This window comes from Tupaia chinensis, unplaced genomic scaffold (genome assembly GCF_000334495.1).
Source record: "Tupaia chinensis unplaced genomic scaffold, TupChi_1.0 Scaffold000455_1, whole genome shotgun sequence".
NCBI lineage: Eukaryota > Metazoa > Chordata > Mammalia > Scandentia > Tupaiidae > Tupaia > Tupaia belangeri.
In genome coordinates this window covers 131,911-148,975 of record NW_006159963.1, presented here as the reverse complement: position 1 = coordinate 148,975, position 17,065 = coordinate 131,911, and the positions used below count along the sequence as shown (strand labels likewise).

The following is a 17,065-nucleotide window of genomic DNA, read 5'->3' as shown; positions in this document are numbered from 1 at the left end:
GAACGTGTCTATAAAAAGAAATGTGTTATTTTTCTTAATCACCTATTTAGTTATCTCGAGGTGCAGTTAATACTGACAAGACACAGTAAAGGTTCCCTGGAATCCACTTCCTATTGCCACTGCAGTGAATTACCACAACTTGCTGGCTTAACTATACACATGTAGAGTCTTACGGTTCCGGAAGTCTGAAATGGTCTCTGCTGAAACCAAGGTGTGGGCAGGGCTGCATTCCTTCTGAAGGCTCTAGGGGAGAAACCACTTCTTTCCTTTGACTTCGTGTAGAGGCTGTCTTATTGTTAGGCCTGTAGCCCCTTTTGATCTTCAAAGCTGGCAGTGATAGGTGAAGTGTTCTTCTTGCTCCCCTTTTCCACTTTTTAAAAAATTCTTAAACTTGGGACCAGCAGTTAGCATAATGGCTATGTCGCTGGGCTCCTATGTAGTTGACCGTGGTTTGAGTCCCAGACCTGGTGGCTTAAACTCATGCCGGGCGCATGTGCGTGCGTGCCCAAGATCCCAAGAGGAGAATGGAGGAGAAGGGATTGCGTTGTGGCCATCCCCCCTGGGGGGTGATTTCTCCCTTCCTGTCTCTCTGTCTCTCTCTGTCTTTCTGGCAAGCGCATGTGCCCTATAGCTAAAACCTCTCAAAAAAAAAAAAAACTTAAACTTCATTTATTTATTGAGAGAAAAGAAAGACCAACAGACACCCTCCTCAGGGTCTTGATTTTTCATTCCCCCCACTACTGCCTTTCAGCCAGCCAAGAATGTCTTGATTTTTCCCTCCCCCCACTACTGCCTTTCAGCCAGCCAAGATCACAAGCAGTTGGCAGGCATGTGCCTGGCATGTACAGGTTGACTCAGGAACCAAACCCTGATCTTCTATATGGCTTCCAGCATTGCAGAATGTTGTACTACAACTGTGCCACCATGGTTAGGCACACCTCTTCCACTTTTCAGGATCCTTGCTATTATATTGGATCCATCTGGATAATCTAGGATAATCTTTCTGTTTTAAAGTCAGCTGATTAGTATCCTAATTCCCTCTGTAATCTTCTTTCCTTTTGACAGTTGGGAATTAGATGCGAACATCTGTTGGGGGTCTGTGATTCAGTCTGTCATTGTGACTGAAGGTATCTTTTAAAAGTATTATGAATTTATACATTTCTAACTTTAAAAATGTATTTAAGTTATTGTTAGTATATTTATTAAAATTCAAATTGTCTTATCTTTGGTCAGTGGAAACCTTTTCCTACTTGGTTCTTGAATTCCATCCTTGTAAACACTGCAGCCTGATAGCTTCTTGCCCCATGTCTGCAATCATCCCTTTCCCGGAGGCAAACCATAGTGTGTTTCAGAATCACCTGGAAGACTTGTTAAATCACACCTTGATGGGCACTACCTACCTTCAGAGTTAGTAGGTTTGGGAGGGGGCCACACATTTGCATATTTGTAATCAAGTGTTGCTGACTATTCTGTTCAAGAACTACACTTTGAGAGCTGCTGGTTCAGTCTGTGGTCATACTACTCTGAACACAGTCCAATTTCAGAAGCTGGTTAGTACTGGATGGGAGAACCAACGCTTTAAAGAACCATGTTATTTTAGGAAAAAAAATTGTATTCAGAGACTGTAGTCTGGATACCATGGAGGGCTCTGATTCTAACCTTTTTCAGTGGAAGAAAAGAAATAGCAGAAATTACAAGTTCTGGGACCAGCAGATAGCATAATGGTTACATAGCTGGACTCCCACATGGCCTACCACAGTTTGAGTTCTGGACCTGGAGGCTTGAAACTCAAGCTGGGCACATGTTTGTGTGTGTCCAAGATCCCGAGAGGAGAATGGAAGAGAAGGGATTGTGGCATGGCCATCCCCTCTGGGGGAGGGAGGCATAATTTCTCTCTTTCTGTCTGTCTCTCCAGTGAGTGCATAGACCCTATAGCAAAAAAATCTCTCTCTCTCAAAAAAAAAAAAAGAAAATATAAATTCTTACTGATATTTCAAATTTAAATTTAGAATCACAGGTTATAACTTCTTTTGTGCTTGTATTGCTTTTTTTGTATGTAAAGTTGATTTTCATATTAATAATTTAATACATATATACACACACACAACTTCAGAATGATATCTCAGTGCTATTATTTACTACATGATTACTAAAAACAATCTAAGGTTTATTAGGTTTTTTTTTTTTTTTTTTTTTGGTAGATCCTTTTGTCCTTAGAGAAATACCCTTTAGGGATGTACAAATAACTGCTTTAAAGTTATTGAAATGAATTTCTCTCTTTTTGATTAACCAGTCAATCCCATATAAAGTTAAATTTGTTCATTAGTTTGCTCTGCTTTCAGTTTTAGTGGAATTTTATTTTATTTTTAAGATATTTAAGTGGTTCCAACATCACATCTGTGAAATGAACTCTAGTCTGCCTCTCTATTTCTTTCACCTTGTTTCCACTTACACCTCATAGTAACCATTTAATTTGTTTTATGGTTAAATAACATAATGTATACTATTCATACTTGTTTTTCTTGCTCCCCTCTCACCCTTAACAATATATTCTGAAGATTACTGTAGGGTGGTATATTTACAGAGAGGAAGTCCTCATTTCTTTTCCTTTATAGCTTAGGAGTGCTCCTGTGTGAAAATACACCTCAGTTTATTCCTCTGCTGGTGAATATTTGGATTGTTTACAGCCTCTTGCTATTATGAATTACAAATAGAACATATTTTAAGGTAGTCACAGTCATACTGAATACTATTTCTTTCCTTAACATTAGAACACGAGCATTTTCCATGTTGTTATAAATTCTTTATAAATAGTGGTAAGACAGTTTTTTTTTTTTTCTGATTATGAAAATAGTACAGGATTTTTTAGAGATTTTGAAAACTCAGAAAAATAAAAACCAATTGAAAATTACTCATAATTCCTACTCCCCCTCCCCCAATTTGCTAGAGGGTGTGTATACTTGCTGGGGAAGAGAGAGAGGGGGAAAGTGAGAAAGCACCCCCCATGGGAACGGCCAGGCCACCTTGGCTTCCCTTAACCACCAGGGTACAGGCCGGCCCAGCCGCTTCTTTTACAGCAGTAATCTGGCAGTTGTCACTTTGAAATTTTTGTCAAGTAAATTTCAGATTTTTCTTTTTCCTTTGGTAGGACCTCAAAAATGAAGTTGAAAAATTACGCAATGAAGTGAATGAAAGAAAGAAGACAATGGAGAATCGTTATAAGACTCTTTTGAGCGAAAGCAATAAAAAATTACACAGTCAAGAGCAAGTGATCAAACGTTTAACAGAAAGTGTCAATCAAAAAGACTTATTGCTTCAGGTATTGTAACTTCTTTTATTTTGTATTTAAATCTTTTTGATTTAGCATTTAAAAAATATTCCTTTACAGAAATATTTATGGTTATAGTGTTCATTGCTGTATTTCAGAGCACTTTAGAGATTTCTCTATGGTATTTGGGTCTCAGCTACCAGGGAGCTAAGTTTGGAGAAACAGAAGCTCAGAGCAGGGAAGAAGTTATCCTGTGTCACATGACTGGTGACAACCGAGCCTGCATTCAGGCCCTGACCCTTTCCATCTAGGGCCCAGACCACTTCAGTCGGGTCTTTCTACTGTGAGCACTTGCCGTTCCTTATTGTGCCGTGTGCTTTGACTTCTCTGTACTTTTCCTCTAACTGTTCCTTTTAGTTTTGGAATACCCTTCTGGTTTGATCTTGTAGTCAATTAAAAAAAATGTTTTTATTTATTTTAATTTATTATCATTATTCTTCAATTTTGAGCACAGAGAGACAGAAAGGCAGAGTGAGAAAGTGAGCTGCCAGGTTTGGGACTTGAACCATGGTCGGCCATGTAGGAGTTCAGCATCTCAACCACCACAGCACCTGCCGGCCCCTCAGTTTCTGAAATTCAGTTCAGACTTACACGTAACCGAGATGGATTGAACATAGGTGTTTAACTCCACCTCCTATGAAAACCTCAGTGAATGAATATGCTAGTATAAACCCACAAGGAATAGCTAGAAGAATGGGAGTGTGTACGACAGCAGGTGTGAATTGCCAATGAAATTTGGATGATAAGTGGATGGGCAAGTGGTACCTACATTGGCCCCAGCATTCGCCACTCTGCTCCGTGCTTTTGGGGTGAAAAGCCAACAGGAACATTGCTGGTTTATGGTACAGAAACCAGAAGGCTCAGCAGACTTTGGATGTTCCTGCTACCTTTGAAAGCAAGAGACTTGGCTGGTGTTTGAAGCAGTTATAGGTGACTTTCTTATCCTCAGCAGCAGTTTTCTGGAGACCTTCAACGAGAAGCTCTGGCCTGGGGGTCACAGGTGACACTGAATGCAGAAGTGAATTGTTTGGGTGAAAATAGGGTGGGAGTGGACGTGTGCATGCACAGCAGTGAGGTTCCTTTGAGAACCCCAAAGAGAGAAAGACTGAAATATGTTTACTGTTGGGGGTCTTCTGGCAAAACAGCCAGGTCCTCACCTGAGCATCTCACATTGCAGCTGCCTGCAAGATATCCTTTCTACACTCAAACAATTTATGAACACTTTAAAACAGTTTTTAAATTTATTATTTTTTTTTAAGAGAGATTTTTCTACAGGGCATGTGCACTCGCTAGAGAGACAGAAAGTGAGAAATCTCCCCACCTCACCCCCCATGGCTGTGCCGCAGCTCCTTCTACATTCTCCTCTTGGGATCTTGAGCATGCACGCATATGTATGTGAATTCAAGCTGCCCGTGGTCAGCCATGTGGGAGTCCAGCGATGTCACTATTACGCCATGTGCTCTTTCCACATCTGAGCACTTTTAAAAAGAGGTTTATTTCTTCCATGAGAAAAAGGGAGTCAGACAGACCCCTCCAACAGGGTGGTGATGTCACCATCAACCCCCAGTCTCAGCCAAACCCAGATCTTGGGCACACCTGTTTGGTGTGTGCAGGGAGGTCTTCTCACAAGAGCTGGGAACCTTCCCACATGGGTCAGCCTTGCAGAGCTTCACATGGCACCCCGTGCCATCGTCTGACTTCTGAGCACTTTTAACCCTTAAAAGTAGGTAGATGACCGAGTTCATCAAATAGGAGAAGTGTATTTAAGAGGAAGGTGTAAGGCTAGAACAGAAAGAACAAAGGAAACAATGCAAGGAGGTGAAGAAAACTGGACAGCTTTTTAAAATCCAGAAAGTTCAATACTATAGCATCTTTAGATAAATAAAATCAGGATTTGATTAAAAAAATTTGGAAAAGAAAAATGACCTATGGGAAATGGAAGGTATGATTTGCAGATATAAAAAGTTTAATGGAAGAGCTAGTAAAGCTGGAAGATAAAATCACGTAAGTTTTTAAGAAGATTAAACAAACATAAAGGTGAGAAAATTGTGAGAAGAAGATAAGCAAATTAGAGACTTGGTTCAACAGGTCCAAAATATGACTAACAGGAGTTCCAGCAAGACAGAATAGGCAAAGCAGAGGGAAGAAACATTTTAAAGTTAAAAGAGAAAATTTCCTAGAATGGAAGGACAGCTATTTCTACATTGAAAGGATCTTCTCTGTTTCTAGCACAATGAATGAAAAAAGACCCACACCCCGAGGCATGTCATTGTGAAATTTCAGAACACAGAGATAAAGAGAGGACTTGAAAGGCTTCCAGAGAGAGGAAAATATAGGTCACATACAAAGGACCCAGACCCAGAATGACATCAGAATTCTCAGTAGCCACACTGAAAACCGGAAGGCAGGAGATTTGAGGAAAAGTGATTTTTGATCCAGTATTCTGTACTCAGCCAGGCTGTCAGTAAGTGTGGGGGAAGAATAAAGACATTTTCAGACATTTGGTGCCTAAAATCATCTCTCTCCTTTGTACTCTTCACCGGAAGCTCTGGGAGGAAGATACCATATAAATAAGGGAATAACCAAGAAAGAGAGAGACATGGGATGCAGAAGTAGGGCATTCACTGGGGATGCGGTGGAGGGAAGTCCCAGGTGATGCTGAGCTGCCATGTCCAGGGCTCAGATTTGAGCCATTGAGAGAGGAGAGGATCTCAACTGGGATTTCTCCAAGAAACCGAATGGAACTGATCAATTACCTGATGTCTTTGACTCCATTAAGAGGACTTTTAAAGTTCTTTTAGAGCATTGGGAGGTAAATTAATATTAAATACGTAATTTTATGAAGTAAACAAATAGATTAAAGCAGTCCATAATTCCAAGAAAAGTGAAGACCTGAACATGAAGGGCACTATAATCATGGGACATCGTGTGACTGAGCCCTGAGCAATAGCACGGCTCTAAGACGAAACAGCATTTTAATGTAACCAAACTCTGGACGTAATTACTAGGAAAAGTGTTGAGGGGCAAGGACTAAACCCTTATGCTTGTATGATAGGAGCCGATAGATAAAACCTAAATTTAAGGAAAAAAAATGCGAGAGTAAGAATGTCTTACAAGGCTGATTCCATGGCCTGGTGGATGCATCAGCCAGAACCCACATGGCCAACTACGTGGAAACATGCTGGGTGCATGCGTGTGCATGCCCCAAATCCTGAAAGTGAGGAGAAATGGAGGAGAAAGGATTCGGGATGGCCACTCCCCATGGGGACAGGGTGTTTCTTTTCTCCCTCTCTTGGTGTCTCTCCCTCTCTTTCTCTGGCAAGTACACACACCCTTTAACAACAACTATAAGAAGAATGTAGTGTAGAGATGTGGAAATAAGTATCAGGAGAAACAGCTAAAGAGTTAGAGGTTCTTTTTTCTGGGAGCGGGACTTAGAGATGATAGATAGGGAACTAGTCTTTTCCATTTAAGCCTTATAGTACTATTTGACTGTTAAGCTGTCTACATGTATAATTCAACTTTAAAAACTGATAGTGAAAAGTAATTCAAGCACAGCTGTATCACAGCAGTTCTAGAAAGTCATGTCAACTATTTGATTTCTACTTTTTCTTATTATGGTTCAACTGGTTTTATTGAGTTGTTTCTGCTTCTTATTCACGTAATTTCTTATCCAAGTTTGACCTGTTAAATTAATTCTGCTAGTTGCTCAGGAATAAGATGTCGTTCCTGCCCTTAAATTCCAACAGAGAGTGATCAGAGTCCTCCTTCAGGAATTAGCAGTTTTAAATGGCTAGGATTGGATTCTGGGCTTGAATTTGGCCAGAAGACAAGAGAAGTGGCTTCTAGTCCTCATGTGTTATTGGACGTCAGATCTTACAAAAGCATCCATGAGGAGAAGCGTTTTATGGACGATCATGAAGGAGCCTTCTGTAAGTGGCCAGGCTCCACAGCAGTGTTTGCAGTGTTGGCTTTTTCTTCCTAGAAGATATAGTTCCTCATGGATGTTTCCAGTTGTGTCAAAAAACATTTCCAGAGAGACCAAGACTTCATCAGGTTTTGATATGTAAACCTCTAATCATCCCAGTAAGACTGTAGGATAGGAAGCAGACCCTTGGGTCAGAACCTGGGTTTTGTCCTCACCCCCACGGAAAGCAGTCAGTCACAACAGTGTTGTCTCAGGAGGGTTTGTAACGACAGCCACCATGCTTAGCACGACCTTGCTGGTGAGCTGCCATTCTCCAACTTGTAATAACATAGAAATGGAGCTGCATTCCAGTTTTGTTATTGCCTGGTATTTTGAGATGATGGAAATTATTATTTGTGAAAAAAAGAAAAGATTTTCCTTTAAAGAATTTGGAACAGTCTCTTAATATTTTTTCTTTTCTTGATGAAAACTTTCTTATAATTTATTTTGTTTCCTTAGAAATTCAATGAAAAAGATTTGGAAGCAATTCAGCAGAACCGTTGTTTAATGACTGCGCAGGATCTCGAGTTCAGGAGCGAAGGCTTAATAACAGAAAAGTGTTCTTCTCAACAGTCACCAGGCAGCAAAATCATCTTCTCTGAGGTAGGCTTGCCAGAAATTGGACATTCACATGTGAATGTATTCATATTCTTTTTTGAAACGTATTTGATAACTCCTTTGATCAAGGTTTCCTTAAATGCCTTCTTGCTGATAATTGAGTCTACAGCAGGTAGGAGGAGGAGTTCTTCGTTTACCCACCTTACAGATTGATATTATTCCACTGAGCATTAGTATTTCACTACACACAAAACTGAGAAATTACAGCTTATTAAAAGATGAGTCTCATATTTGTTTTATCAGGGCTCACCTCTCAAGAAAATATCAATGTACTCCCAGAAAGTATCAATATGATCCCAAGTGTTAAGTAAATTTTCCTGTTCCAATGCACATGGAAAATGGCACGTCAGTCCCTTCCTCATCCGACCAGTTTCCTTTTCTTTCTTCTCCAGCGACAGTTGGCGACGTGCAGATTCATAGAAGCACCATGTTGTACCTCTTTGTGCCTTCGTGTGTGCTGTTAGATCTGCCTGGAATGACTTTTTCTTCCTGTTGACTTGCTTGCTCATGAGCCTCTCTGCCGGTGCCACTCTAGGGTGCCCTTTCTGAGGAGCATTCCCTGACCCTGCTTAGTATACCATCCCCTCTTCCCGTGGCCCACGTCACCCTGCCCACCCCTCCATTGTCGCATTCCTCCTTGTGTTGGCGTTAGGGGGTCCTCACCTGAGCCCTCGCGCAGCCCCTTGAGCAAGCACTTCTTGGGTAGGGAACCTGTGCTCATCTCTGATCCCAGCACCCAGCCCAGTGCCTGGCTCTAACTGCTTGTTGAGTGAGTGAATGAATAATGCAGTTAGGCAGCCAGATGTGGGAAAGGAAGGGAGTTAATTGTAGGCCAAGTCTTGTTTTTTTTTTAAAACCTGGCTTTAATTAAGTTCATACATTCAGAAGACAGAGAACTCTTACACAAATTAGTTCTCTGATGAATGGCTCTGATCGTGACTTGTGGTTTCATGAAGGGTGATTCTCAAAATAATTAACAACTGGTGCAGCAGGGGCATCAGCCCTCAGGACAGCCAGGGCCAGTGGGGGGGAGGGGGGGGGACTGGAGGCCTGCTCTGGGCCAGGCACCAAGCCTGTAGTTACTGACTCATGGAAGGCCCCTTTGTGTTCACTGGTGAGGTTGGCATGAATGGAACAGGGTCTATTTTCCAGCTCGTATAGAAGCATTTTAGTATTTCAGCGACTAGTGCTGTATGTCATTGAGCTGTATGTCAGCTTGGTATCAGCCATGGTCCTATGGGCATCATTGGCCAGATAGTTGGAGCTCTTTCTTCATTCCACCATTTGCTATTTTCATATCACTGTTTCTCTCAAGAGTGTCAGCATGGACTAGTGGAGCCTTGGGCTGGGCCAGGAGCCTAGAGGCCTGGATTTCTCTCTTGGGTAAGCCGTCTCACTCAGGTAACCTTGTGCAAGTGCAATAACCAACTGTCAGAGGGCTAATATTTTGTGATTCTAACCTGCATTTAGTTACTTGATTTTGGCCAGATTTAGTTGGGGTGTAAAGATGCACATGAACCTGTAAAATGGCACAGTCTGTCTTGAAACTACATATCAGCCCATCAGAGTTTTTAGATGGACATGTCTTCACTACTTTGTATACATTTGGTCAGTTAAACTTTGCCTATAGTAAATCATATTTTAGTCATATAAGAAGTATTTAAATGTTGAACAAAATGTTTATAAATTGGTTGACTATTTTTTTTTTTTAACTTGCCAGAGAGCATGTGTACTTGCCGGAGAGAGAGGGAGAGGAGAAAATATCCAATGGGGCATGATCAAGCCGCAATCCTTTTTCCTCATTTTCTCCTCCTTTGGGGATTTTGGGCACACATACACACGTGCTCAGGGTCTGGGACTTGAACCATGTGAGATCCAGCTCCCGTAACCACCAGGCTATGGGCTGGCCCCAGGTTGACCATTATTAATTTCACTAGTTTTATCATTTGCACCATTTTATTTACTTATTTATTTTTGTGCTGGTTGATGTCTGTACTTTATCCAGCAGCAAATATGAAGTCATTGCATAGATATTCTGGTAATATTCAGATCCTGGTGATTATTTAAATCTTTGTACAGAATACCTAAGTATTTTAGCAGACGTTTTAGTTCTGTTCTGCAAGACTAACTGCAAATTGTGGATAAAGAATTATAAATTATCACTTAGGAATTGTACATTTCTAGGTGTCAGTTGCAGAAATCTCAACTGTTGCAGTCTTACAGTTTTCCTCCCTCTGCTCCCTCCCCAGTAAGGTATGCGTTTCAGATCGTAGTTCTTTCTTGGTAGAAAACGTGGATTTCTTCTGTTATGCCCTTGGCCATTTTGTGTTGATTTAGGATTTATTCTCTGCCCATTTCTACCAAGAACTGGAGGCTCTGATGATGTCTCCATAGACTCTGGGCAGTCTGTCTTCCTGCTAATCATTGTGTGATCCTGAGAACTAATGCTGTTGATCAGGGAATTAAAGAATAGAGAGTAAAAGACCCTGTATTTAACTTGCTGCAGATTTATAGCTTGGTTATTGGCATGGTTGGGACATGGCTGTTGAATTTGCTCAGTATTAAAATAAATGTCTTTGTTGCAGGGATGTGACACAGCTCCCAAAATAGACACCACCTGTCTCCCAGGCCACTCAGTCGCTTTGATTACCAGGAAGTGATCCATTAGGCTTTTTCTTTGCGCATCTGCTGCCTCTTCAGGTCATGGTCTGCATGTTACATGTCTTTCCTTCATGAAGGTCATTAAGCAAACCATGGTAGACTGGATGTGCCCCAGCTCTGGTGTCAGAATGCCAGTCTTGCTGTTTACTAGCTCTGTGACCTCAGGCAGGTCACTTGATTGCTCTGAAACTCAACTTTGCTAATCTGTAGAGAATTGCATACTTTTCTTCTGAGATAAAATATGTGTATTAGTTGAGGTTCTTTTGGTTGCAAGTTACAGAATCCAACATTGAATAGTTTGAGCAAGACAGCAATGAAAGGACTTAGAGGAGCCTCTCACTGATGTCAAGCACGAGTCGAGCCGCCTCACTCCAGGGAGGGGAAAGCTGGGGCAGCCCCTTGGACCTCGCTGGCAGGAGTTTAGACTCTAGGGTTTTGTCTCTGACATGACTTAGGGTCTGGCATCTCGGTTTAAATCCTGAATCCCTGAGAGAGAGCTGTCCTGGGTTAGTGCAGGGCTTGGCTCCCGAAGGCGAGAAGTTTTTTCTGGACCCAACTCTACATTTTAGGAGCAGCCCTAGAGTGAGAAGGGAATGGTGGTGAACTGGGTGGTCATTGCAAGGCTGTGGAGGACACGCTGCAGAGTCGGACACGTGGGAGATGTGTGGCCGTGCCCGCTGCTCTGCGATGGGAGCCTCCTGTCTGGGTTGCTTCTTGTTTGGAGGGGCTGAGTGGAGGATGGAGGTTAGTGTCTCCCACCGAGCAGGTGCTTCTCATTGCTCCTCTCTGGGCAGCCTGGCGCTCTGCCTCTACAGTGGGACGATCTCCTGGTCTGTCAGCTCTGCTGAGGGAGCCAAATGACTTCATTCTAATGGGGCATGATTCAACGCAGGGGAATAGGTGATTGATGAAATGGGACCCAAATGGCTCCGAAGAGTTCATTTATTTAACATGGGTGAGCAATTTGCTTCTAGGAAGACGTTGACTCACTCTGACTTCCATTATGCAAAATATCCACAGGAATCTCTGCTCTTAAGATTCATTTCATTCCCTCCGTTCCTCTCTTACCTATTTAATCATCAGTTCAGCGAGTGCTTGTGGCAGCAATTGATTTGTGCCAGACACTGTGCCTGACTCGGGACTCTGCGCTTGGAAGGGGCCCTCAGACTTGGACATAGGTGGCTGGTACTCTAGCCGTGGGCTGGAGGCGACCCTGGGAGCCCTGGGGGCTGGAGGCAGGGATCTTTCTCGGTCTAGGAAGGTCTCCTTGAGAGACTTGGCCTGAGCAGGTCCTGTTAGGAGCCCTAGGTGTGACAGTGGTGAATGACGGCACTTGGTTCTAAAGAGAAGGGAGAGATTCCTTGGACTCAATTGAAGGTGATTTCCCAGTCCCGCTAAAGTGGAAGGAAAGGAGGAAAGGATGAGGGCAGGAGCCGGGGAGAGTGGTGGCCTGAAAAGCCTGGTAAAGTTTTGGAATAGCGGCTAGAAAGAAGGGGAGAGGGGAGCAAGCTGGGCCGGCCTGATGAGGCAGTGGGCTGGACACTAGGGCTTAAGAGTTCAGCCTATAGGGAACCAGCAGTTAGCGTAATGGCTATGTCTCTGGACTCCCACGTAGTCGACCGCGGTTCGCGTCTCGGACCCGGTGGCTTAAATCTCACGCCGGGCGCGTGTGCGTGCGTGCCCAAGATCCTGAGAGGAGAATGGAGGAGAAGGGATTGCAGCGTGACCATCCCCCCTGGGGGGTGATTTCTCGCTTTCTGTCTCTATGTCTCTCTCTGTCTGCCTGGCGAGCGCACGCGCCCTATAGCGAAAACCTCTCCAAAATAAAAAAAGAAAAAAGAGTTCAGCCTATAGAGATCCAGGTAAGGCATAGGGTCCCAGGGGCCTGGAATTCCTTTACTGGGCACGTATGTCTCACATACATACGTTCCTGGGTCTACGCCATCCTCCATGTTTATTGGTCTTCTTTCCCAGCCCTTCTTGGTTGGCTTTGAAGTCACGTAACTAAGCACGGTACATGTAACAAGCCTAGCACTTGGAGTACAGAAATGATGTTACTGCTAACATTTATTGAGTGTTACCCATGCCAGGCATCATTCTGAGAACTTGGTATAGGTTAATTAATTTATCTCCTTAAAAACCCTATGAGATAAGTAGAGCTATTACCTCTATTTATAGGTGAAGATCTTGAAGTACAGTGAGGGTGAGTAACTTACTCAAGGTCACAGTCTCTCAACCCACTCCAGCTGTCATCTTAGGTGCTCCAGGTGCAGCGGGATTGCTTATCTTGTCACTGGCTCTTATTTTTTCTTCTTTCTTTTTAATTTTTGCTATAAGGCATGCATGTTTGCTGGAGACACACACAGACACACACACACAGAGAGAGAGAGAGAGAGAGAGAGAGAGAACCGCTCCCAGGGGCATAGCCATACTGCAGTCCCTTCTCCGTTCTCCTCTCAGGATTTTGGGTATGCACGCATACTTACCCGCTGGGCCTGGGACTCGAACCACACTGTCTGCCATGTGGTAGCCACTGCCTTAACCACCATGCCACTGGCGAACTTGCTTTTCTTATCTTCTTTGGCTGACAGTGACAATGTTACCCTTGTCAAAACCAATGCTTCGTATTCATTTGCGGCAGTGATGGGTGGACTGAAGGCCACAGGTCTCAGAGCCCACATCCTGCCTCGCCACCCTGTGGGTGTGATCGGCCCTCTCTGCCACAGTTTCCTTATCTCTAAAATGGGGACTGCGGTAACACACAAGCACATTTGGTTGTTGTGAGGATTAAATGGGAAAATACCTGGACTGCCCCGAGCACAGTGCCTGCCATACCGAGGACGCAGTAGCCTCCTTGTCTTGATGTTCTCCTTAAGTCTCGCCCACTCTCTTCTCTGAGGTCTGCAGGCTGCACACGTGCTTGTGTGCAGGTGGGAGCTGAGAGAATCTCACATAATACTGCCATTGTGTACAGAAGGCATTTGGGAGGCTTCCTGTGCTGGTGACATGTGGCATGATTTACAGAAGGGGCTGACATTTCTAGCAGCCTGGGTTAAGTTGTCATGACCAAACTGGTGGTTTAGCATTTAAAACCCTTAACTGGGAGGTGGTGTCTTGACCTCGTTTGTCCCAGCTGGAGGCATAGCAGTACTTCCCTAGGTCAGGGGTTCTTAACTTTGTCCTCTGCGTCCTTTTGTCAGTCTACTGAAGCCAAGGAAATCATTTTCCTTTCCTGGAAAAATATTAAAATGCATAAATTATATGTATAAGGTTATAAAGGGAACCAAATATTTTTTGAGATTCAGTTATCTCAGTATATTATACAATAGAAATAGTGCTCAATGAATGTGTTAAATAACGAAATCGAGTGGTGAGTTTAGTGACTACTGTAGTTCCGACATAGTAGTAACAATAAGTATTTTATATAGTGGCAGCATATATGAAATTATTGTATTTCTTTTGATAAGAGTCACAGGAATATCACTAATATCATTATGGTTTATAGCAAAAGTGGTATTCCTTCAATTTGTATGTGAAGGAATCCCAAATTTCAGTTGGAGGTTAGAGAAAATAAAGTTGTAATTTTTCTTTCCCATTCACATTTATTAGGCCCTTACATTTAAATCAGGTTAAGAACCCCCGTCCTAGGTGGCATCTTAACTTCAGGAGAAAACGTAAGTCAGTGTGAACTAGAAGCTGTTTCCTACCTGCATTTCTGCAATGACTGAATACCCCCTCAGCATTTAGAAAAACCTAGTTTGTGGCAGGCAACATGCAAGGTATTCTGTATATTTTAACTTTTTTTTAACATTTCTTCTCATTTTGAAATAATCTAAAATTTATAAAAAAGTTGCAAGAATAAAGAACTGTATTTTTCCTGAGCCATCTGAGAGAAAGTTGCCCATGTGAAATGGTGTCACCTCTGAATACTCTAGAGTGGAGTTTCTATAAACATGGGCATTCTTCTCCATCATCTCAGCCCAGCCACCGCAACCAGGCGTTAGCTTAAACCCATCTCTACCTTCTGATCCTTGGACTCACTAGTGTTATCAGTCGTCCCAACACCCTTTGTAGCACAATGGCCCCGTTCAGGATCCTGAATGTGTGTTGTACGTCAGAGTCCTGATCTTTAGTCTTCAGCCCAGACAGTTACTCAGTCTTTCCCTGACTTTCATGGCCTTGATACTTTGGAAGTGTCCAGGCTAGTTAGGTTGTAGAATATCCTTGGTTTGAATTTGTCTGATGTTTTCTTGGTGATAAGATTCAGCCTGTGCATCTTTGGCAGGGATATCACAGTAGCGATGCTGCGTTCTCGTCGTGTCCTGTCTGATGGTCCACGACTTTGATTCATCCCATTATTAGCCATGCTAACCTTGATGGCTTTGTGGAGGTGGCGTGTGTCCAATGTATTGTCTACTTATTCTTTTTCCTTTGTACTGAGTATTTTGAGGGGAGGTCTTTTGAGTTTGTGTAAATGTCCCGATCTTCAAACAATCACCCTCTAGTGTTATAAAGCATCCTCTTGTGTTTCTTGGCTGAGCTGTTTATTCCCGTGATGGTTGGCAAATGGTGTTTTTCAAATTCCATCCTCTTTCTACATCATCCCTGCTGTAAAATGACAACTAATAAGTAGTCATTTTATAATAAAGGGAAGTCCACTCTTACCATGTCTTCATTGCCATCAGTACATATTTATGCATTCCTGTTTTATTCACTGGGTTATAATCTGTTATTATCAGTGGGTGACAATCCATTACTATCATTATTTATTTTGATGCTTAAATTGTCCCGGATTTGACTGGTAGGAGCCTTTTCAGCTGGCTTCTGTGTCATTTTGACAACAGTCCATCAATAGTCCTTTCCTTTTTTTTCTTTCTTTTTTTTAGCTTTGTTGAGGTATAACTGACAAAAAATTGTATATATTTATGGTGAAAACCTTAGTGTTTCAATCTATGTGTACATTGTGAACTGAGCACTGTAATCAAGCTAATTAACATATCTATCACCTTGCAGTATTACCTTTTGTGTGTGTGTGTGATCAGAACAATCAAGATCTACCCTCTTAGCAAATTTCGAGTATATGTTGAATAGCACAGAATTGTTCATTGCAGTCACTGTACATGACATTTCCAGAACCTGCTCATCTTGAACTGAAACTTTGTAACCTTTAATCAACACCTCCCCATTTCCTTCTTCTCCAGGCCCTGGTAACCACTATTCTGCTCTTTAAGTGCTTTCTTATTGTCCGGCACAAGGTGCTAAGACGCATCATTTACTGTCCCTTATTTTCCTTGTCCTAATCCTGGAAACAGCAATTGTCCAGGTATCTGGTTCCTTATGGTATGCAAATTATCTTTTTTCTGTCCCACAACTCCATGAGGTAGTGGTTATTGTTCCCCCCATTTATAGGAGGGGATGCCAAGGCTCCTAATAAGTAACTTCCCAAAGTCCCAGAAGTGGTAAGTGGCATAGTTTGAACATTTTAAAAAAAATTTCATATTTGTCATTGCTAATTTGTCAACCCATATCCTCATCTGTAAATAACCCCCAACGCCACACCACAGTAAGTGGCAGAGGCCAACTCTGATCTCTGCATCATCACTCTAATCCGATGCCTCCTTGTGCTGCTCACGTGACCTCTTGTAGTCCTGCTCACGTGCAAGAAGCTGCCGGTCATTTTCCCTTGTCTCCAGTATTTGCCACATTTTGGTTTGTAAATTTCCCTTACTTAGAGCAAGAGCAGGTGTGGAGAGGTGTTTTTTTAGTGTTGTGAACGTGTTGTCCGGGAGCTCTGAGGGCAACGGTTTCTCCATGGGCAAATCGGGAGAGCTATGAGAAGTCCCCTGCAGCAGCTGTGTGGGGTTGGAAGCCAGCTCAGCTGCGCTCTGGGATAGTCATTCCTCACTCCTCCTGAAGGTGGTGCTCTCTGACTGTGCCTGAGCTGGAGGCTGGCTCAGGGTCTCCTCTTCACTTGGTTTTGAAAACCAGAATAGCCGGGTCTGTTTGCATATTATGAGGGCATACTCTTAAAGTTCTTCCCTTCATGTCAGATCCCCATTGTTATTTTCAGGATAAGCAACAATCAGACTATGAAGAACTGATTCAGGTCTTAAGGAAAGAGCAGGACATCTATACCCATCTGGTAAAGTCTCTGCAGGATTCAGACAGGTAAGGGTTTCTGTTGGACATTACACACACACACACACACACACACACACACACATGAGTCTTCAACAAATGGTGGTGGTTTCAGAGGCAGCAGAGCCTGGCCAGTTTGCTTCAGAAGCTTCCAAAGTACCTGGACAGTGACTGCCCCAGTTAACAATTGAATACACCTGTTTTCTATTGAGAATTGTTTGATTTTTGGCAACAAAATTAGGATAAAAGTATGTTACTCAGATTTTAAAATTTGTTTTATATTTAGAAAGTTCTTCAGTATTTATTAGCTCATGTTCTCACAGCTGTTCTATGAGGTAAGTAATAATGTTTTC

At 42.6% G+C, this 17,065-nt stretch overlaps 1 protein-coding gene across 8 annotated transcripts in view; it reads left to right on the top strand.

Moving 5' to 3' along the window:
• Positions 1 to 17,065, top strand: part of CDK5RAP2 (CDK5 regulatory subunit associated protein 2) — a 208,699-nt gene that overhangs the window by 91,364 nt on the left and 100,270 nt on the right. For all 8 annotated transcript variants that reach the window (XM_006155484.3, XM_027774561.1, XM_027774562.1 and 5 more), the window contains exons 14-16: positions 3,149 to 3,319; positions 7,755 to 7,898; positions 16,645 to 16,742. In XM_006155484.3, the coding sequence (XP_006155546.1) occupies positions 3,149 to 3,319; positions 7,755 to 7,898; positions 16,645 to 16,742 (413 nt within the window). The remainder of the gene's footprint in view (positions 1 to 3,148; positions 3,320 to 7,754; positions 7,899 to 16,644; positions 16,743 to 17,065) is intronic.